Source organism: Bos indicus, chromosome 13 (genome assembly GCF_029378745.1).
Source record: "Bos indicus isolate NIAB-ARS_2022 breed Sahiwal x Tharparkar chromosome 13, NIAB-ARS_B.indTharparkar_mat_pri_1.0, whole genome shotgun sequence".
Taxonomy (NCBI): Eukaryota; Metazoa; Chordata; class Mammalia; order Artiodactyla; family Bovidae; genus Bos; species Bos indicus.
In genome coordinates, this window is record NC_091772.1 from 1,555,535 (window position 1) to 1,579,899 (window position 24,365).

At 40.5% G+C, this 24,365-nt stretch overlaps 1 protein-coding gene across 2 annotated transcripts in view; it reads left to right on the forward strand.

Annotated features, from left to right (window-relative positions):
* PLCB1 (phospholipase C beta 1) overlaps positions 1–24,365 on the forward strand; it is an 856,639-nt gene that overhangs the window by 727,762 nt on the left and 104,512 nt on the right. For both annotated transcript variants that reach the window (XM_019972864.2, XM_070801935.1), the window contains exon 27: positions 3,360–3,540. In XM_019972864.2, coding sequence (XP_019828423.2) covers positions 3,360–3,540 — 181 coding nt within the window. The remainder of the gene's footprint in view (positions 1–3,359; positions 3,541–24,365) is intronic.

Sequence of the window (24,365 nt, forward strand, 5' to 3'; positions counted from 1 at the left end):
ATAGCAGTGAACATGACCTATTCAGTTATCACCCCAGTGTGCCTAAGGTGGTAATGTGGGAAAATATGAGAGCATAAAAACTGAGTCAGGAAGACTGTACCATTCCTTCCTTTTACTTCCTTACTCAGTATTCCAATCCTGATGCCAAGTTAGAGAGAGGTAAGAGGCCTTTTCCAGATGCATCTTGTGACATATGTTTTAACATGTGCTTAACTTTAAAACAATCAAAATCTAGTACATGGGCTTTTTAAATCTGCAAAATCATCATGTTTTAGACCTGGAGCAGCCTTAGAAGCCATCTAGGTGAACTGTTGTCAATTCTTCAGGGAGGAATCTGAAAACTAAAGGCTTAACATTTACCCACAGTTACAAACAGTTAAGGAAAACTTGGCCTAAAACTTCTCCTGAATTTCTCTTTTAGTGCTATGTATGTAGTCATTTGTTTATTCCTATATTTATTTACTTATAAGTCATATCGTGCAAACTTCCAATAGAATACTGAAATAACTTATCATAGAAGACATAAAAAAAATCCTATAAAAGTAGGAAAAAAAACCCAAACGCATACACATACACACACATGCACACAGCCTGTCTACCAGTTGCCAGACCTGCTGCCTAGTACGTGAGTCACCAGCCACAAACAGCGACACACTGTAATTAAAGTGTTTTTCAAGTACAAGCTACACACCAGAATTCAAAGACTTCACTAAAAAACTCATGTTTTTAAATTAACATATATTGATTTTACTTTAATTCTATACTGAAATGATCAGGCTATGCAAAATACATTATTAGAATTTATTTTACTCATTTCTTTTTTCTTCTTAAGATAGCTATGTCAAAAAAAATCAAATACATGGCCCATATTATATTTCAACTGGACAGCACTAACTTTTTAATGTAATTTCTGTCCTTGAACCCTGAAGCTCTTAGCTTCTGAGAAAAGGAAATATGGGTGAGATAATTCTCCTTATCTGGTTAAAGGAAACTTGTTTTCTTTTCTAAGAGGAAGAAACATTTTCCTGGTATCACTAATAAATTACAAAGAAAAAGATTCAATGCATCTCTTGGATCATATGCAGGCAACATTAGGCAACAGGGAATAATGTCTTCAACCTTGTTTTTGAAGATGATGCAGAAACATCATCCCTTGGTTATTTTCCTATACTTTCTTTCAACAAACAAACAAAAATTCTTAAGCATCTAGCATCAGAAAATACATCAGGAGAAACTTTTTTTTCCAAGAGGCAAAGCCACTGAGATCTGATTGTTTGTCCATCTCCCTATGATACATGTAAAAATCCTGAGAACACCTCAGAGTAATAAATGGATGCAATGTCCATAAAAATCCCACTAACTTTCTTTGTGTTTAGAAAGTATGGCTATTTTTCACAAAATATATTAATGTGTGTGTGTGTGCTGTGCTTAGTCACTCAGTTGTGTCTGACTCTTTGCGACCCCGCCAGGCTCCTCTGTCCATGGGGACTCTCCAGGCCAGAACACTGGAGTGGGTTGCCATGCCCTCCTCCAGGGCATCTCCGCAACCCAGGGGTTGAACCCAGGTCTCCCACAGTGCAGGCAAATCTTTACCACCTGAGCCATCAGGGAAGCTCAGGGAATTAATACACCTTAATATGTAATCAGCTTGTTCTTTTCAAATGAATTAATAACTACATTTTAGATGTATTTTTTATTGAGGTAACATTGGTTTGTAAGTTTCGTGTGCAAAATATTAGATTAGATTAGTTTCTTATTCAAATACCCATCATCTCAACTGAGCTTTCACCTAATGCAAAGAGCAGATCATTCAGACGGTTTCCATCGGGCACTGTGTTGTTCCCAGAGCATAGACTGCGGTTTCTAGACGGCTGTCCTGTGGTGAGCAGCACTGCCGCTCCCTCGTACTGTGTCCTCAGGAAAGTTGCCTCACTGAACCTCAGTTTCCTCAGATGCAAACTGGAGGTGGTTGTGCCTTCTTGTTGGCTTACTGTGAAAGCCAGAAGCCAAGCAGAGCACCCCTGTTACCTGCTGAGTGGTCACGAAAGATTACCCTGGTGTCTCTGCTGGCGTGGCTGTCACTCATTCAAGCATCACCTCTGTTCTGGCTGCACCAACTTCCTGCTACAGAAGATGACAAATGTATCTCATGTCCGTGCCAAGATGGAGGTCGCCCCACCAACACTCTGATGCTGATAAATAGACTTATATTCATGCAGAATAGAGGGCAACTTCAGTGCTGCCATGCTGATGTTTAGATCTTTGAGGGACTCCTGAATGCCTTATTTGACAAATTAGGATCTTAACACTAGCTTCTACCAACTGCTTATCCATATGGCACTATTGTGTTGGCCTAATTCAAAGAGAAAGCAAGAGGAATCAGTACCAGCTGATCCAAGAAACCTCTTCCACTTGGTCACAAGTGAAACCACAGAGACAGAATCTGATGTTCTGGGTGGTTCTTCCTGCAGAGGTTTCTATGTAAATGAAAAGAACAGACCTGCTCTTAGTACTGTTTCCAACACCGCCTCTCTATTTGACCTAAAGAAGTAAGAGCACAAAATTTGAAGGAACTACACTATATACTTTAGCACAATAATAAGTTAGTGTGAACTGCTTTGTATTAGTCCTAAGCTTCTAAATATCTGTGTAATTCTCTATGAATAACTCAAAGGAACTCCCCTTGCACAGAGTGAGCTCTTGACAAATGTATTATAATGAACTCAATTCATCTTCCTTTCTCTTGGAACCAAAGTGCTATTTGGGTGGAGATATCAATGAAGTTGGTTCAGCTCCCAGAGAAAACTATGTTAATGACAAATCTTTGTTATTAAAAGATGTCAAGAAACAGAACATGTCAGGTGGGAGTGTTGCCGTGCTGTCTGCCTATGCTCTCTGTTGTCAATCTGCATCATCTGGAAGCAAAATTCAGCATTTCTCCCCTACAGCATTGATAATGCTGTAGGGGAGAAATGTATAGGAAATGCATAGAAGAGATGTAGCTGGGAATTGTGTTATACATCCTATGTTAAAAAAACAAAAGCCTCAAAAAGTCCTTATTAGACATTGTTTTTCCCAAGGAGGTTTATCCTCTTCGGCACCATCGTGAGGAACCCTAGCTACCTGGCTTTCCTTTTCAGCCCCTACCTCTTTGTAGAGCAACACAAATTTCATCCACTTTCCGTGTTTGGAGACCCTCTCTTGCTAAGCTTGTCCTTGGGGTATCAGCCTCTGTCTCAACCACTTGACTATTTATTTCCAAACACATTCCTCTCTCTAGGAAGGACTTTGGTGAGCAGCCCTCTCTCTACCTTGCTCTGAACTGCACATTTTGTGAGCCGAGCTCTTTGTCTCTGCAGATCAGAACCCAGTAGCCCTGACCACGTCTCATCAACAATTGAGCAAGACCTTGCTGCCCTGGATGCCGAGATGACCCAAAAGTTAGTAGATCTGAAGGACAAACAGCAGCAGCAGCTGCTTAATCTTCGACAAGAGCAATACTATAGCGAAAAATACCAGAAACGAGAACACATTAAACTGGTAAGCCTTAAAAATGTGATTTATGTGTCTATACCCAAACCTTTTTCTCTATAAAGAATGTTAAAATTAATTTATGTATTTCAATTTAAGGAATAATTACTTTACAATATTGTGATGGTTTTCGCCATACATGGATTGGCCATAGGTATACACGTTTGATGCTCTTGGATAATGTAACAGGAGGCAGCAGCAAGTTTGGCTGGCACTTTCATTTTGCTTCCTTAATGAATAATCTAATTTTGTTACCAGGTTATAGAGAGAGGTAAGATGCGTTTCTCAGATCCATATTGTGACATGTGATTTAACACATGCTTGACATAAAAGCATGATCAAAACTCAGGAGCTGGATTTTAAAAAGCAACAAAGACATCATTTCTTAGAAATGGAAATTACATGAGGCAAATAGCATCCACCCTACTAGTATTTTGTAAATTCCATTATTCTAATATCTTTTCCAAATTCTTCTCTATTCTCCAATGAGGCTATGTTTTATTTTTATTTTCACTAATTCATTTCTTGGTTATAATCATTTGGGGGGATATTTTGAAAATCTTACAAGGAATTGGAAAACAGTTATATTTAAGATAATTAAGAACACACTGCAAATAAAGGTTCACTTTTTATGCAGTAGTGTAGCTTTGCAGTGGTATAAAAAGAGCAGAAAAGTTTATACAATCCACTTGCCTAGATTTAGAAAAGGCAATATTTAAGTGGCCAGTATGGAATGTTGTCCACTCCGTTTCTGAGGCTCCCTATGAAAGGAAATGCCACCATTTCCATGAATGATCAGTTTTGTCCTCCAAAATGTTTTCTCAGTAATTGTGACACTCCATTTTTTTCTTTTTTTTTAATGAAAGTGAAAGTGTTAGTTGCTCAGTCGTGTCCAACTCTTTGCAACCCTGTGGACTGTAGCCTGCCAGGCTCCTGTGTCCGTGGAATAATGGACAAGAACAGTGGAGTGGGTTGCCATTCCCTTCTCCAGGAGATCTTCTCAACCCAGGGACAGAACCTGGGTCTCCAGCATTGTGGGCAGATTCTTTACCATCTGAGCCACCAGGGAAGCCCTTTATTGAAATATAGTTGATTTATGATATTGTATTAATTTCTGCTGTACAGCAAAGTGATTCCATTATATATCAGTTCAGTTCAGTTCAGTCCAGTTGCTCAGTCATGTTTGACTCTTTGAGACCCCATGGACTGCAGCATGCCAGGCTTCCCTGTCCATCACCAACTCCCAGAGCTTGCTCAAACTCATGTCCATCAAGTCGGTGATGCCATCCAACCATCTCATCCTCTGTCATCCCTTTCTCCTCCTGCCTTCAATCTTTCCCAGCATCAGGGTCTTTTCAAATGAGTCAGTTCTGCACATCAGGTGGCGAAAGTATTGGAGCTTCAGCATCAGTCCTTCCAGTGAATATTCAGGACTGATTTCCTTTAGAATTGAATGGCTGGATCTCCTTGCAGTCCAAGGGACTCTCAAGAGTCTTCTCCAACACCACAGTTCAAAAGCATCAATTATATATATACATACATGTTTTAAAAATTCTTTTCCATTGTGGCCTATCACAGGATGTTAAATATAGTGCTCTACAGTAGGCCTTTGTCGCTTATCCATCCTCTACATAATACTTTGCATCTACTAATCCTAAACTCACAATCTGTCCCTCTCCCACCTCTTCTTGGCAAACACAAGTCTGTTCTCTGTGTCTGTGAGTCTGTTTCCTAGATAGGTTCATTTGTGTCGTATTTTAGATTCCATATATAAGTGATATCAGATGGTGTTTGTCTTTCTCTGACTTAACTTCATTTAGTATGATAATCTCTAAGTCAATCCATTTTGCTGCAAATGGCATTAATTCACTTCTTTATGGCTGAGTAACATTCTGTTGTATATGTGTACCACATCTTCTTTATCCATTCATCTGCAGATGGGCATTTAGGTTGCTTCCCTGTCTTGGCTACTGTCAATAGCCAATGTGCTGCTGCTGTGCTGTGCTCAGTGGTGTCCAACTCTTTGCGACCCCCTGGAGTATAGCCCACCAGACTCCTCTGCCCATGGAATTTTCCAGGCAAGAATATTGGACTTCCTACTCCATGGGGTCTTCCTGACTCAGGGATTGAACCCACGTCTCTTGTGTCTCCTGCACTGGCAGGCAGATTCTTTGCCACCATGCCATCTGAGAAGCCCCAGTAGCCAGTAGCCATTGGCTATGAACACATGGATGCATGTATTTTTTTGAATTATAGTTTTGTCCAGATACATGCCCAGGAGCGGTATTGCTGGATCAGGTGGCAAGTCTACTTTTACTTTTTTGAGCAACCGCCAGTTTTCCATAGTGACTGCACCAACTTGCATTTCATTGTTGTTGATGGCTTGACACCTAATAGGGACATGATAAATGTTTGGTGACAGGTAAATTAAATGAATCAAGCAATAAAGTAGCCTTGAAAATAAGTTTATGCCAAAAACAAAACAAATGAGTAAGTGTAATAGAAATTAGTGTACCTAGGGTAAATGGATTCTAAGAGGTGTTTATATGATTTGTTCATTTCATTGCTGGAGGCCTCTCCATGAAAGAGAATTCTGAAGCTTTCTCTGCTGGTAGGTGGTAAACAGTGGATGGTTTCGTCACGACTGTGTGTTAGATGGTTCAGGGTAATGCTCTTGTTCTATTACTGGTCTAGCTTGCAATGATAGTATGTGAAAGAGCAGGTCAAAATCACAGGAGGAGCTTGTCAAAAATCAGATTCCACTTGGTCCGTTAGTGTCAACCTGAGAGGCATCAGAATCACCTGGAGGGTGGTTAACTCACAGATTGTTGGACCCTATGCTGAACTGTCAGTTCAGCAAGCCTAGAGTGGGGCTGGCAATTCTGACACTTCTGGTCCCAGGCCCCCCTTTTGAGACCCACTGCTCTAAATCTAAACATTGGGCTCAAGGATTTATTTTTAAAGCTTCACATGCTGTTGAGGGGCTGCCTTATTTTTGAACTATTGAAATAAGATCAAGCAGTGAAATTACAGTTGGGTAGAGGTCAGGTTTCCTATAAGCTAGAGATTGCCTTGCCAGGCCTGAGAAAGTACAAGTGAATTTTAACAGGAGAGAATAGCTTTGGGAGCTACAGTCTACTACCATTGGTCTTCTCAGTCCCGCATATCTAGGACTCCAGAAATAATAACAATCATAAAAATTAAAGTAGCAACTGTATATTGAACACTCCCCATGGAACCATAGTAAAGTAAAGTGAAGTGAAGTTGCTCAGTCGTGTCCAACTCTTTGCGACCCCGTGAACTGTAGCCTACCAGGCTCCTCTGTCCATGGGATTCTCCAGGCAAGAATACTGGAGTGGGTTGCCATTGACCATACGCTGTGCTAAATCATAGAGAAATTATCCAATTTAATCTTCAGAACACTACCAGTTGGTACTGTTGTCAGCCCATTTTGCAGGTTAAAAACTTGAGAGAAATGTAGTGACTTTCCCAAGTTTCCACGACGAACTAAATTAGTTAGTTTTTGAACCACAAAGACTTAAGCAATCCAGGCATAATCATTTGGAGTTTCCTCAGAGCACCAGTCCACAGCAGGATCCTTTCCCCAAGGAAAGAAACATGGCTATTCAGAAGAGATATGGTGGAATAAGAGGGAATCCCAGGATTCATAGCAGATTCCTGAAATAAAAATTAGGGGTGTGAGTGGAAACAGAAACCCACATATTCCAGAAAGGCCTCCTGGGGACAAGGAGGCTTGAGTTTCAGAAATGAGGTGCAGAAATCCCAAGAAACAGCTACACGAGCTCAAAGTCCCAGGGGTAATTTTACGTGAGTGTTGACACCACATCAGATACCACTAGATGGGGCATAGAAAGCTGCTGGACAGACTGTCCCCTGAAGGAGAAGGTTGGCAGGGAGCTAAAGAAGACCAAGCTGAACTTTTAGGTGGGAAAACCCACCGGAAGGGCCCGGTGCAGGTGACATCCCAGAACATGTGCTTCTGCCTCCTTCTCCCCAGGAAGGAATGAGTGAGTCCATAGTGAAAGCTTTAAAGGGTTTTTAGAAAAACAAATGCATATGTCCAAGCCAGGCTGCCCTTTCAGGCCAAATGTATGGAACCTGCTTGAAATGCTGCCTCTTTCACCACTGTGATTGTGGGTCTGGGGTTAGAGAATGCCCCAGTGCCTTTGAACACACTTGTGTGGGCGCTTTTAAGAAGGCTCAGATCCAAACATCTTGGATTTAGAGCAACACAGAGTTTATTTTAAAGTCATTTCAGAGCATCCTCAATTTATATGACATGTCTTTATAGCTGACATGTGGATTAGAACTTTGTATCAACCCCATTTGTAATAACTAGAAATTGTTCTACCAGGAAGTATTTTGATTGAAAGACACCTGGAAGTGCCAATTCTATCTTTGGTTATGGTTCTGAATTAAAAATGTCCTTTTAAGCTAAATGAGACAAATGGAAGTGTAATTAAACAGCAAATAGGCCGCAGGTAAAAAGGAGTATTTGGGTGATGAGGAAATTAAACAGAAGATATTTTATCTCCTAAAATTGCTTTGGGAATTAAATGCAAATGTAAACCCACAGTTTAAGGATTGAGAAAGAAACCACATCATCTATAAACTCCCTGCCAAATATTCATTACAACTTAATATCTGCCAAACCCTCTGATAGACACTGGAGATACAGATGAGAAAGGCGTGATCAGCACACACGCAGGGAACGTGTACTCCAGTCATGACACCACATGAGAAATGAAACCACAGATACCAGCAAACTGATACAGAGACACAGGTGTGGGAACAATTTGCCTAACCATAAAAATAAACACCAAAAGAATATTTTTGAGGTGACTGTTCATGTTTTCGTAGGAGGCACACCAAGCTTGATTGATACACTCTGTAGCTTCAAAGGACTTGTTCTACTGTCCAAATAAGAATAATTAGCCTTAAAATTCTATGTGCAAACAGCTCTGTAGCCCAATTACTCACAGTGCGATCCCCAAATCACCTGAAGCCAGCCTGTTAGACATGCAGAGTCTCAGGTCCCACCCCAGGCCTGCTAAATCACAATTTGCATTTTGATAAGATGCCCAGGTGACTTGCTATACTTTAAAGTTAGAGAAACAGGTTTTAGAGCCTTTTCTCAAAATGCATTTTAGAATAAGCATAAGGTTCTAGGTTGAGATAGAAAATTTGTCTCTACTTCTCACACCTTGACCGTCAAGCTGAATGGTTATCTCTTAGTCATAAAGGGGACAGATGCTATAGAAATCCCCTCTGTGATTTCCTGCCTGTGTTCATATGATAGAAGCAAACACTTTCAGTTGGGCATAAGTGAAAATAAAGATGTCAGTTCTCTGACCCCATTCAAGTGTTTGCGCCCTCTGAAAAATTTTCATAAATATCTTGGGGGTTTGTGGAACCCAGTGAAGGCTCTGTGTTCAGGAAAGAACTCTTATGTTTGGGGAATCTGCTCTAACCTACCTGTTTTTCATCAGCTGCCATAGGCTGACCCTGGCACCATTAGGATAAGGTCTTAATTTTAAATGTGAGCTTGATAAGAGAAATTCCTAGGGGGTCCCTCTTAGGGTTCTTGATTACTTTCAGAATCAGCCCCAGCATCACCTTCAAGGCACAATACCCACAGCTCAAGGAAAAGAGGTTTTACAGTGACATCCATGGGGTCGCTTCTCAGTTGCCACAGGGTTAGACCCACTGTTCTGTCTTCCCTCCCCTTTCTCCCTTTCAGGGGCATCCCCTCTCACAGCACCCTTCTGTTTACCCTCTGCAGAGGCTTACTTAGTGTGCTTTCCTCCCTGCCTTTCCTCCTCTTCTCATACTCTGTATCCCAAGTGTTCCAAGCCGTTCATTTCTCCTTCCTTCACGTGGATCTCATGGCGGGGATTATTCTCATATACCCTCCTATCCGTCCCATCGGCAAGCAGTCTCGGGCCTCAAACCCACAGTAGCACCTGCTGAGTGTTCACTGAGTGCCCCAGTTCCCTGTCAACTCTAGGGAATGGAAGTTATGTTTCACAGTGAAAGCCCTGGGTGGATACTGACCAGCTGCTAACGGAAAGGCCCATCAAGGTGTAAGTGGTGATGAGTGAGGGTGTGGGGTCAAATGTCATCATTTCTGGCCACCAGTCCCCCACCGAGTAGCTATGTGACCACTCAGGGCTTCTGTTTTCTCATCTGTCCAGTGGAGATAAGAATAATCCTCACTTTATTGAACTGTAAGAAAAAATAGTGAGATAATATACACAAATCACTGCTTTTAGTAAAAGCCACCCCCCCTCCTTTTTTTTTTTAACAATACATGGATTGGCTAGGAATTCTTGAATTCAAATATAAACTTGTATTGCAATTTTTGATGTCCTGTTACAGACTGAGGGAGCTCAGCATCTTCTTTTCTGATGATTTCTATCAGCATTATTTGCTGCTGCAGCCTTTCTGGAAGCCAATCTTGAATTTTCTGCTGTCTCTGGTTCTATATGTGCCAGGAGTAACTTCAATGTCAGGAAGTAACTAATCTGCTGTGGCTGTGGTGGTGTGATCTGTCTTCTTCCAATATTCTGACTTTAATGTAGGTCATTTTTCTTGGGAAATTGATGATCTAGCTTTCCTGAAAACTTTACTTTCTCTACCAAAAAAGAAATGACAAATAAATAAAAGGCTTTAGTAGTGAAATAAAGAATGAAATAATTGTCAAATGTGTTCTTATTTGTCAGTCTTCCTGATCATCATTGCATAATTCATTGAACTGATGTTGTTCTAGATTAGATAGATAGATTGAGTGAGTGAGTGAGTGAGTGCGTGCTAAGAACACTGGAGTGGGTTGCCATGCCCTCCTCCAAGAGATCTTCCCAACCTAGGGATTGAACCTGAGTCTCTATGTCTCCTGCATTAGCAAGCAGGTTCTTTAACTCTAGTGTCACCTGCGAAGCTCAGATAGATAGATAGATATGGATAAATATATCCGTATATATTTAATATATATATATTATATATATATAATATATATAGATAAATATATATCTGTATATATATAAATAAATGATATTTATTGTCATTTCTATTGATTTAATTATGATAAAAAATGAACATATTTCCATATGTGTATTGCCCATTTGTATTTCTTTTTTCTACAAACAATTTATATCCATTGCCTACTTTTCTGTTGGACTGTCTTATTCTTTTGACCTACAGAGTCTATGCTATGTCTTTTAATTTATTATTTTGGGAAGTTGGGCAAATTGGAGAGTGTGAAATATGCTTATGTAATCATATAAGCTATAGTTACTGAAGGCCTACCACAGCTCTTATACTGGTAGGGGGATTCCTGTGGCCCCAGCCTAAATGTAGTCCCTACCCTCAGGGGCTCATCATGGTTAAGAACACAGTTGCGAAGACAGGCGAACCTTCTAGTAGTATGCCTATCCATATTCGTTAGCTTTGTTGCATAATAAACATCTCAAAACTTAAAACAACAACTATTTATTTAGTCCATGTTTCTTTGTGAAGCAATTTGAACTTGACTCTCTGGAAGGATCTTCTACTCTTGGCTGAGCTCATTCATGATCTGTGGTTCAGTTGCCAGTTACCTAGAGGCTCTGCTCCTGAAGTTTGGCTGACTGTCAGCTGGCCCAGGCAGGTGACTGACATACATCTCCCATCATCTAGCAAGGCTAACTGGGCTTCTCTGTATGGAAATTGGAAAGGATTCTAATTGAGAGCAAGCAGAAGGGGGCAAGTTCCTGACAGGTCTTATAACATCTTCCTCCAAGCAAGTCGTAAGGTTCACCCAGATACAGGGGTAGGGAAATAGACTGTATCTTTTTCAGGGGACCTGCAACTCATTGCAAAGAGTGAATTCAGGGAATGGTGGAGCATGAGGGCCATTTTTCTTTGCAAAAATCAACACATAGCCCTCACAGTTTGGATGTGAGAGTCAATAAAATAATCCACAGAAAACCTAACACCGTGCCTAGAACATAGTCACCATTCTTTATCAAAGGACAGTTTGCACAAGATTTACAGTGAGAAGACATGGCTTCCATTTTTAGTTATGCAGCTTGAGCTAAATCATTTCACCATTTTAAGTGTATGTATCCTTATTTCTAAAAGAAAAAGTTTGTACAAGAATACTGGTTAAGTTTCCCTCTGACTTCTGGTTTCCCTCTGACTTCTGGTTTCCCTCTGACTTCTATAGACTCAGAGATCATTCAATTCTCATATCTATTAAAATGATAATTAGGGATTTCAGTTTAAATCAATAAGCAAATGTTGTTGTTGTGGGTGTGTGTGTGCACAATATGTCAGTGTATTTTTTGTGTTAACTGATAACTACTTAGGTAAGATGAAGGGAAAAGAGTCAGTAAACAGAACCCATCCCCAAGGCAAAGAAAATAATAGTCTTGTCTTATACCAACTTAAAGGATCTTAGAGAACAGAAGAAATTTTGCTGAAAGGATAATTCCAAAATAGAATCCGCAAGTCTGATAATTTAGTTTGTGCCCTCTGGAATTACAAGACTCATTGCACTCCATCTGGTAAGTGAGAGATGTTTGAAATGATGTATTTTGCATTAAGAAAAAAAGGAGCTGACATGCTGTGCTGTTTATCTTCATGGGCAGATCTTCTAGGTCTAGCTTTCAAATGGACTACTGAAATATTAAGGGCTTCCCAGGCAGTGCAGTGTTAAAGAATTCTCCTGATAATGCAGAAGACGCCAGAGACGTGGGTTCAACCCCTGGATCGGGAAGATGCCCTAGAGTAGGAAATGGCAACCCACTCCAGTATTCTTGCCTGAAAAATTCCACAGACAGAGGAGCCTGGCAGGCTACAGTCCATGGGGTCACAGAGTCAGACACAACCGAGGGACTGAATACACACATTGAAATATTAAGCCCTTGATTTATTGCATTATTTCAGTTATGATCCATAGGACAAGTCATGCCTCTTTTAGGCATGTCTCCTTTGCTAATTATTTGAAAACCTCCAGTTTGAAAGGTTATTGCTGTTTTCCCACATCTGACTGATAAGCAATGTTTGTTTGTTTCATTTATTCTAAATTAAATGGTCTTGACATCTTTCAGAATTGTGAAGCCTTATCCTAAAATTTTGGTGGTTTGGATTTTTGTTTCCAATTGGTTTAACCAGATGTGATGATTCCAACTGATTTGATCCTATGCAATCTTTTTCTTTCAATTAAATCAAAAATAGTTGTTTCAACAACTTTTCAAAACTCTTACAAGTAAGTTCATTAGTCTTTTACAATTACAAAGGGATAAGTCTTTGCTTGTTATAAATTTTTACTTAAAGCTATATATAAATTATTTTTAATGAAACTTTTATCATAACATAAATTCCCTTTATCATTAAAATAAATATTTCATGGCCATAAATATCTACTTTTATTATTTTAGGACATTTTAAAATCATCATTGAATTCTAAAAAAAAATTTATAATGATAGAATAACATAATTTTATAATTTATCAAAGGAATCTTAGCGATCATTTAGATGCCATATTTTACTGATGAGGAAACAAGGCTCAAGAGTTAAGATAGCAAAATGTAAGCATCATCTACAGTGATAAAACATCTCAACTTCATTCAGAGTTTTGTTTACCAAATTTCTTGATTTTTTTCTTTCTTTTTTTAATTTTTTTAATTATTTATTTTAGTTGGAGGCTAATTACTTTACAATATTGTAGTGGTTTTTGCCATTCATTGATATGAATCAGCCATGTGTGTACATGTACTCCCCATCCTGAACCCCCCTCCAACTTCCCTCCCCATCCCATTGCTCTGGATCATCCCAGTGCACCAGCCCTGAGCACCCTGTCTCATGCATCAAAGCATTTCCAGTTGATAGCCTCATAAAAGAATATCAGAAATATCATTCAAGGGAGTATGCTACATTGACCCATTTACATTTCCCAGAAACTAAGAAACTGACATTTACTTTGGTATATTTCAAAAGTGAAAAATAATTTTAAATGTTATAGATTCATTAGGCCAACTTATTGACATTGATTAGGAGTTGCGATCAGATTTTCATTTTCATTTTTTGCTTTGCCCAGCAAGTAAAAAAGGAAATTTCAAGGATTGTTTAAATCTTTAGATTCAAATGAGCAGCTCCAAATTCTGTTTAGCTATGGAAATATAAAATGAAATTAATTTCATAGGTATGATAGACTGCCTCAGAAATGATCAAGATGGTTGCTCATTTAGTCCAAGACTTTCTCCTTCTTTGGAGAAGAAAAGGGAGCTGGTGGGTGAAATGAGCTCCACCTGGACAGGACTTGTCCGCCAGCTCCTAGCTGGAGCATCACACAGTATCCAGCACATCATAGGTGCTCAGAAAATACAAGTGGAATGAATAAATGAATATTTCTCAATTTGAAAAGCCAGTTTACATCCCAGTATAAACATTCCTCTTGTTTTAAAATTATCAATAATGTATGTAATACATAGATTGTTATTTAGTTTAAAAGCAACATAAATTAATTCTTCATAGAAAAAAAAATTATGGTGAGAGCTCAGAATGGATGCTTTGACTAGCACAAAAGAAAGTGCTCTCCAGGGAGGTCTGCTCAGCCTGGTCAGGAAGGGAGTGTGGGGGAGAATAGATACATGTGTATGCATGGCTGGGTCAGTCTGCCGTGGCCTGAAGCTATCACAACATTGTTAGTCAGCTATACTCCAATATAAAATAAAAAAGTCTCTAAAAAGGCAAGAGTAGGGGCTCTCTCTCCCAGCTGTGAGTGGAAGGAGAAGGGAAATGAGTTTTCCTGAAGGATGAACATTCTATTGGGCTTCCCAGATGGTGCAGTGGTAAAGAATCCACCTGTGATGCAAGAGACACGAGAGATGTGGGTTTGATCCCTAAGTTGGAAAAAAGCCCTGGAGTAGGAAATGGCAAGCTGCTCAAGTATACTTGCATTAAATTCCATGGACAGAGTAACCTGGTGGGCTGCAGTACGTGGGCCACAAAGAGTTGGACAAAACTGAGCGCAATCATGAACATTCTATAGTTGGCTCTTTGCCCACTTCCCCAAATTATCCTTCTTAGAAGAGTTTCCAAACATGGCAATTTCTGTCCACATACTTTTTTCTTTTAATCCCTTTCCAGTTAGAGTTAAGGAATTATTATTCTCCTTGGAAACCATTCTTTCACCCTCAAATGACTAAACCAAGTGAAACTCAGCATGGAGCTGAGAATAAGCATGACATTATATTCCCCAGGGCTTTTCTTTTTCATTCCTTAGAAGGTTTGGAATACTTAACTAGGAGAGTTGTCATGAGTGGTAAATAAATAAGCAAAATAATTTAAAAGTGTCTATTCCTTTGGGTCAGAAAAAAAATCATATTAAAAGTTAAAATTAAATGTTATTTACTGCATTTCAGTTTACTATGTACTCTCCTGATTTTTCTCCCCTAGGAATTCTAAACTAATCCTTTGTTCTTTTCTATCTTCGGTGAGTTTTGTGACTAATATATGATGTAACGGCTCTTTGAGTAGAGCCTGTCTGCTTAAAAATACATTGAAATGAGGGTACCCTTAGGTTAGTTAAAAAGCACTTCGATTATTGTGTGAAAAATCCTTCTGGGTTCAGTTTTCATGCCTCATGCAATAGAAATCCTAGGCCTAATACTCAAAGAGTCCTTCATCTTATTTAGGGTTTAAGAGGTGAAATTTTTATGTATTTATTTATTTTTGTCAAGATTCTCTCAGTTGCAAGTGTTGGAAACCTATATTGGACTTGGACAAGATGAGTATATACTATAAAATTACACAGAGTAGATCATGTAAGAAAGGACTGACCTAAAAGGACTGACAAGGGAGGAGGGAAGGAGTGGACAGACACTTGCCAGAAATCACTTACAGCTCTTTCTATGTCTGTCTGCCTATCTACCTCTCTCTCTCCTGATTTTCTCTGTATATTAGTATTATTGTTGCTGTTGTTTAGTCACTCAGTTGTGTACAACTTTTTGTGACCCCCCATGGACTGTAGCCCGCCAGGCTCCTCTCTTTATGGATTTCCCTACAAGAATACTGGAGTGGGTTGCCCTTCCCTCTCCAGAGGGTCTTCCTGACCCATGGAACTAACTTGTCGCTCCTGCATTACAGGCAGATTCTTTACTGCTGAGCCACCAGGGAAGCCTGTATATTAGTATTTTTCCTTTCCAAAGCAGCACACAGGCTTCTCCTTACCAGAAAATATATGCATAGATGTAATCTCATTGCTAGTTTAATGTGAGTCCGACAATGTTGTGATTGTTGAGTCACTCAGTCATGTCTAAACCTTTGTGACCCCATGGACTGCAGCATGCCAGGCTTCCCTGTCTTTCACCAACTCCTGGAGCCTGCTTAAACTAATGGCCATTGAGTCAGTGATGCCATCCAACCATCTCATCCTCTGTCGTCCCCTTCTCCTCCCATCTTCAGTCTCTCCCAGCATCAGGGCCTTTTCTTATGAGTCGGCTCTTCACATCAGGTGACCAAAGTATTGGAGTTTCAGCTTCAGCATCAGTCCTTCCAATGAATATTCAGGATGTATTCCCTTTAGGATTGACTGGTTTGCTCTCCTTGCAGTCCAAGGGACTCTCAAGAGTCTTCTCCAAGACAACAATTCAAAAGTATCATTTCTTCAATGCTCAGCTTTCTTTATAGTCCAACTCTCACATCCATACATGACTACTGGAAAACCAGTATTATTAACAAATTTATAATATTAATCACTCTGCCTCCTGGAATTTAAGTAGAAGAAGTTTAAATGAAAACAGTAAATGCTATAAGAGCAGAATTATAGTAAGAGTTTTTAAAAACAGCTGGAAAAGGCAGAATGTTACAGGGAAGGGTCTATAGTATGGGAGTGTTGGGGAGACACAGGGAAACTGAGCAGAGTGGAAGGACATTTGTCATATTAAACACAGATATTATCCTTTTTAAAACACATTTTTGGGATGCTAGGGAAATACTATTTTCATTAATTGCATACAAAAGCCACATTAAAAAAACACATGCCTGGATTTCACAATAAGGCATTTGTTCCTAAAAGCTTAGCTTGTTAAATATCAAAATTATGTAGTTTTAAAAGTATTTTCAACAAGACAGACCATGGCTTGGACATGATGCACCAGAACTATCACCAAGGTCAGGGTCAGTACAGTTCAGTTCAGTCACTCAGTCGTGCCCAACTCTTTGAGACCCCATGGACTGCAGCATGCCAGGCCTCCCTGTCCATTACCAACTCCCAGAGTTTACTCAAACTCATGTCCATAGAGTCAGTGATGCCATCCAACCATTTCATTCTCTGTCATCCCCTTTTCCTCCTGCCTAAAATCTTTCCCAGCATCAGGGTCTTTTCAAATGAGTCAGTTCTTTGCATCAGGTGGCCTAAGTATTAGAGTTTCAGCTTCAGTATCAGTCCTTCCAATGAATACTTAGGACTGATTTCCTCTAGTATTGACTGGTTGGCTCTCCTTGTAGTCCAAGGGACTCTCAAGAGTCTTGTCCAACACCACAGTTCAAAAACATCAATTCTTCAGTGCTTAGCTTTCTTTGTAGTCCAACTCTTACATCCATACATGACTACTGGAAAAATCATAGCTTTGACTAGACAGAGCTTTGTTGGCAAAGCAATGTCTCTGATTTTTTACTATGCTGTCTAGATTGGTCCTAAGTTTTTTTCCAAGGACCAAGCGTCTTTTAATTTCATGGCTGCAGTCACCATCTGCAGTGATTTTGGAGCTCAAAAATAAAGTCTGTCATTGTTTCCACTGTTTTCCCATCTATTTGCCATGAAGTGATGGGACCAGATGCCATGATCTTAGTTTTCTGAATGTTGAGTTTTAACCCAACTTTTTCATTCTCCTCTTTCACTTTCCTCAAGAGGCTCTTTAGTTCTTCTTCACATTCACATTCACCACTGCCATAAGGGTGGTATCATCAGCATATCTGAGGTTATTGATATTTCTCCCGGCAATCTTGATTCCAGCTTGTGCTTCATCCAGCCCAGTGTTTCTCATGATGTACTCTGCATATAAGTTAAATAAGCAGGGTCACAATATACAGCCTTGACGTACTCCTTTTCCTATTTGGAACCAGTCTGTTGTTCCATGTCCAGTTCTAACTGTTGCTTCCTGACCTACATACAAATTTCTCAACAGGCAAGTCAGGTGTTCTGATGTTCCCATCTTTTTAAGAGTTTTTCACAGTTTGTTGTGATCCACACAGTCAAAGTCTTTGGCATAGTCAATAAAGCTGAAATAGATGTTTTTTCTGGAACTCACTTGCTTTTTTGATGATTCAATGGATGTTGGCAATTTGATCTCTGGTTCCTCTGCCTTTTCTAAACTCAGGTTGAACATCTGGAAGTTCACAGTTCATGTACTGTTGAAGCCTGGCTTGGAGAATTTTGAGCATTAATTTCCTAGTGTGTGAGACGAGTGCAGTTGTGCGGTAGTTTGAATAGTCTTTGGCATTGCCTTTCTTTGGGAAAGACAGACTGAAAACCACAATCACAGAAAACTAACCAATCTGATCACATGCACCACAGCCTTGTCTAACTCAATGAAATTCAATGAGCCATGCCATGTGGGGCCACCCAAGATAGACGGGTCATGGTGGAGAGTTCTGACAAAATGTGGTCTACTGGAGAAGGGAATGCCAAACCACTTCAGTATTCTTGCCTTGAGAACCCCAGGAACAGTTCAGTTCAGTTCCGTTCAGTCAATCAGTTGTGTCTGACTCTTTGTGACCCCATGAACCACAGCACGCCAGGCCTCTCTGTCCATCACCAACGGCTGAAGTCAACCAAAAGCCATGTCCATTGAGTCAGTGATGCCACCCAACCATCTCATCCTCTGCCATCTCCTTCTACTCCTGTCCTCAATCTTTCCCAGCATCAGGGTCTTTTCAAATGAGTCAGTTCTTCTCATAAGGTGGCCAAAGTATTGGAGTTTCAGCTTCAACATCAGTCCTTCCACTGAACACCCAGGACCGATCTCTTTTAGGATGGACTGATTGGATCTCCTTGCAGTCCAAGGGACTCTCAAGAGCCTTCTCCAACACCACAGTTCAAAAGCATCAATTCTTTGGTGCTCAGCTTTCTTTATAATCCAACTGTCACATCCATACATGACTACTGGAAAAACCATAACCTTGACTAGATGGACCTTTGTTGACAAAGTAATGTCTCTGCTTTTGAATATGCTGTTTATGTTGGTCATAACTTTCCTTCTAAGGAGTTAGCATCATTTAATTTCATGGCTGCAATCACCATCTGCAGTGATATTGGAGCTCAAAAAATAAAGTCAGCCACTGTTTCCCCATCTATTTGCCATGAAGTGATGGGACCGGATGCCATGATCTTAGTTTTCTGAATGTTGAGCTTTAAGCCAACTTTTTCACTCTCCTCTTTCACTTTCATCAAGAGGCTCTTTAGTTTCTCTTCACTTTCTGCCATAAGGATGGTGTCATCTGCATATCTGAGGTTCTTGATATTTCTCCTGGCAATCTTGATTCCAGTTTGTGCTTCCTCTAGCCCAGCATTTCTTATGCTGTACTCTGCATATCAATTAAATAGCCAGAGTGACAATATACAGCCTTGACATACTCCTTATCCTGTTTGGAACCAGTCTGTTGTTCCATGTCCAGTTCTAACTGTTGCTTCCTGACCTGCATATAGGTTTCTCAAGAGGCAAGTCAGGTGGTCTGGTATTCCCATCTCCTTCAGAATTTTCCACAGTTTATTGTGATCCACACAGTCAAAGGCTTTGGCATAGTCAATAAAGCAGAAATAGATGTTTTCCTGGAACTCTCTTGCTTTTTTGATGATCCAGTAGATGTTGGCAATTTGATCTCTGGTCCCTCTGCCTTTTCCAAAACTAGCTTGAACATCTGGAAGTTCACAGTTCACATATTGCTGAAGCCTGGCTTGGAGAATTTTGAGCATTACTTTACTAGTGTGTGAGATGAGTGCAATTATGCAGTAGTTTGAACATTTTTGCATTGCCTTTTTTGGGGATTGGAATGAAAACTGACCTTTTCCGGTCTTGTGGCCATTGCTGAGTTTTCCAGATTTGCTGGCATATTGAGTGCAGCACTTTCACAGCATCATCTTTTAGGATTTGAAATAGCTCAGCTGGAATCCCATCACCTCCACTAGCTTTGTTTGTAGTAATGCTTCCTATGCAGAGTATATCATGTGAAATGCCGAGCTATATGAAACACAAACTGGAATCAAGATTGCTGGGAGAAATGTCAGTAACTCCAGATATACAGATGACACCACCCTTATGGCAGAAAGTGAAGAGGAACTAAAGAGCCTCTTATGAAGGTGAAAGAGGAGAGTGAAACAGCTGGTTTAAAACCCAACATTCAAAAAACAGATCACAGCATCCGGTCCCATCACTTCATGGCAAATACATGTGGAAACAATGGAAACAGTGACAGAATTTTGGGGGGGACTCCAAAATCAATGCAGATGTGACTGCAGATGCGAAATTGAAAAATGTTTGTTCCTTGGAAGAAAAGCTATGACAAACCTGGACCACGTATTAAAAAGCAGAGACATTACTTTGCTGACAAAGGTTGGTCTAGTAAAACTGGGTTTTTCCAGTAGTCATGTATGGATGTGAGAGTTGGACCATAAAGCTGAACACTGAAAAATTGTTGCTTTGAACTGTGGTGTTGGAGAGGACTCTTGAGAGTCCCTTCGACTGCAAAGACATGAAACTTGTAAATCCTAAAAAAATCAATCCTGAATATTCATTGGAAAGACTGATGCTGAAGTTGAAGCTCCAATACTCTGGCCACCTTATGCGAAGAGCTGAGTCCTTAAAAAGACCCTGATGCTGGGAAAGATTGAAGCAGGAGGAGAAGGGGATTACAGAGGATGAGGTGGTTTGATGGCACCCATCCAAAAATGGATATGAGTTTGAGCAAGCTCTGGGAGATGGTAAAGGACAGGGAAGGCTGGCCTGCTGCAGTCCATGGGATCACAAAGAGTCAGTTGCTACTAAGCAACTGAACAACAACAACAGATAACATATTTGAGGATAGATAGCCAGTTAAGACTCTGGGACATATGAAAAATGCAATTTGGTATGGAGTAGAAAAATTCAGAAGAGACTGAAGGCAAGGAAGGAATGCTTGCCAAGTCCAGATAGGATTAATGAGAATCTGCACAGAGTATTGTGAACACAAAGTTAAGAGATACTTCATGACGAGATAAATGAACAAATTCCCATGACTCACTAGATGGGGAAATCACTCAAGGGGCCAGTAAAATGTAATGTACACTTTTTAAACTGAGTGATGATACCTAATGGGAAAATACGATGACTCATCTTCTATGAGAGATGTTGAGATGCTGGGGAGCTGTCCTCAGCTAGAGATGCTCAAAGGCCATTGACACAAAAATGTACTGAAGCAGTTAAAAGAGTCAGAGAAGACTGATGTGGGAAATGTTGAAGATCCTGTAAAGGAAGAGAAGAGAGTTTCTTATGAGAGTGGTTGGCAGCTGACATACTATCAAGAAGATAAAGTCATGATTCCCAAACCGTGTGCTGTGGCACCACAAGATACCATGTTGAACTCACAAGGGCATTGTGAGATGTTTGCATTTTTGAAAGAAACAGCAGCATCTATTGGAATCTGTTCAAAGCACTTCTATTGAGTTATTTAAACCTAATCTCTTGATAAATGGAACTGTTCCTTCTTTTTTGGCTTAGGGGTGCCATGAAAAAATTATTGAGATCTTAAGGGTACTGTGAACTAAAAAAACTTGTGGATCTCTAGAATAATAAAAAGTTCACTACTGAGACTTGGCCAATGAGTTCAATAACAAAAGAGTTTTTGTAATCTTAAAGCGAAATCAGGTAAATGCCAATGGTTGGAGTGGAAGCGAGATGGTGGGGTTGAAGGGTGTGAGGTGGGGCATTACAGTTGTGGAAGCAGCCGCCAGTCTTCCATTTTAGGCACAGAAAGAAAAGGAAAGTCAAAGATGGAACAAAAGTTCAGTGCTCTGGAGGATAAGAAAATAGAGATGTGTTTTTAGGCAAAAGGAAAGAGTGTGTCCAATATGAAGAAAGTTTGAGAGAAGAAAGTGAAATGGTGGTCTTCCTGCAGGGGGGAAGATGGGAAGCAATGCGAGGGGAGCCCCTTTTTTCAGGGAAGGCGGGGTAAGGAAACCAAGAGCCTGTGACGTGGTGCATGTGGAATCGCATGTCCGTCTCCAGCTTTCACGACCACCAAGGAAGAAAGCATTATCCCTGCCTCAGGGGTTGAGGAAGCTAGCTGAGTTTGGGGTAATGAAGACAATGAAGATAAAGTTTCACAGCTCTTTTGAGACAGAGAAGAGGGAATTTGAAAGGGTGCCTTCGAGCCTGGGTGGCTTAAACAACGCACATTTATTTTTCACAGTTCTGAAGGCTGAGAAGTACAACATTAAGATGCCAGTAGATTTAGTGTTTGGAGAGAGCCCAGTTCGTGGTTCATAGAGAGGTTTATTCTGTGTCCTTATGTGGTGCAAAGGGTATGGGAGCTCTTGGGGTGCTTTATAATTATGGGCACTAATCCATTCATGAAGGCTCCTAATCACCCAAAGTTCCCACCTCTTACATTGAGGGTCAGGATTTCAATATATTTATTGATATTTGGGAGGGACACAACATTCTACCCATAACAGTTTCTACACTGTTTCCGTCTTCTTCAATAACGTGCACATGAATCTCCTGGGAATGTTATTAAAATGCAGATCTTTATTTAATCTAAAGTGGTAGGGGCTGAGAACTTGCATTTTTTGTTGCATTCTCTGGCAGTGCCAATGCTGATGAATCCTGTCCCACACTTCAAGTAGCAGGATCTATAAAGCCAATGCATAGCTCAGAGTTTCTAGAATAATGCCGGGTATTAAGTAAGCATTTGACAAATATTTGCTGAATGGTGGCTGATTTGAATAGTTTAGATGAATGTGTGTGTTCTGGGAGCACAGGAGGTGGGAACTAGCTCTGAAAAGAATAAGCAGCAAGTGCAGATGGTCCAAGGGAGGAGCAAGGAGGAAGGCCAGGGTGTGCAGCGCACGGGAGGGAGGTCGGTGCTGGCAGCTGTGGGGGCGCTGAACACAGATGGAAGTCAACCTCAGAACTGAGTGAGCTGAAGGGCTGAGCGATCTCAGGCTCAGTGGCTTCACTGCCTGGATGTTGATGTTGCTGAGAAAGAGGGTGGGAGGGAGCTGTAAATGTGAGCAGGAGCTGGCAAAATCGAGAAATGATCCTGGACGAGGCTGAACGTTGGAGATGAGAACATGGCAGCAGAAGCATGGATATCACTGAATTCAGAAGCACTGCTGAGAGACTTAGCAGGGGCTATAAAATGAGAGACCCCTGAGACCCCCTATATCTGGCAAAGAATCCAGAATCAACAGAGACTTTGAAAACACTGATTCCCCAGCCCTGTCCCTAAACATGTAGCGGCAATAGGCCTAGGAACAGGCCCTGAAATCTGTGTTTTCAAGCAGTTGCTCACAAGAGATTCTGATGTTGCCACCAAGGTTGGGGATCCCTGGATTACCCTCGGTAATTCCTTGGGCTGAACTGGGGAGGAGGAAGGTCCCCTGTGGAGGGGAAAGCCCTGTGGGTACCTCTCAGTTAGAATAGAGGTGTTGTGAGAATCCTCAAGGAAATGGCAAGAGTCTGCAGTGGGATTTTACATCTAACTCATTTGATAAATAGCATTAGCAGGATGTAATATTTCTTGATTTCTTTAATTGTGACAGTCATGATCAGGTACTGTCTTTTGAATGATCAAATAGGTTTTCTGCTGCCCCAAGCTCCAGTTAATATTTGTTCAGATTTAATCTGCCTCACGGATGAGTGCATTCAATTTCATGTTAATGTGGATTCTTTATGGCAATTCTGTAAAAGAATTTCTCCCTCAGCTTCTTTTATTCTTTCAGATAAGAAGAGGTTATTAAAAACAATTTCTAAAATCATAACAAAAAGGTGGCCTGGGAAAGTGGTGACAACCACAAGCTTGGGAGCCTAATTTATCTGGGTTTGTACCAAGTTCCGCTCTTCCCAGGTGGTTGTTCTGGTGGTAAAGAACCTACCTGCTAGGAGAAATAATGAGGCACAGGTTTGATCCCTTGGTCTGGAATATCCCCCGAGGGAAGGCCTAGCAACCCACTCCAGTATTCTTGCCTGGAGAATCCCATGGACAGAGGAGCCTGATGGGCTACAGTCTATAAGGTCTCAAAAAGTTGGACACAACTGAAGCGACTTAGCATGCATGCACACACACATCCCCAGTTCTGCCAAGTACTTCTCTGTGGCCCTGAGCCCCAAATTTGAGTCTCATGTGTCAATATGACCTCATAGGACAACTCTTAAGACTGAATAAGTTAAATATTATAAGTTAGTACATTTAAAACTTATCAAACTGTGCCTGGCATGTGTAAATTATCAATGAAAGTTTGCTAGCATTATGATTATATTGCCTTACTGTTGTAGCTACGGCATATATATAAATGGCAGCTGTATATGAGAATCTCCATCTCTGGGGAACAGGGTAAATGTTCAACAGGAAGTCCACACCATCTATTTGGTGCACCAGTAAGAAGGCTTAAGTCCAGGTGCTACTGCTGCCTAAGCAATGGCAGAAGGTTCCATAGGTTCTTCATGTAGAATAAAGAAAGAGCAGTGCTTGGAAGGCACAGTTACTCTCCCATAATTGACAAGCTTTTATTGAGCACCTACTGAAAGCTAGAAATTGTGGAGAGCTGGGGATTTGAAAACATAGCCACTGCC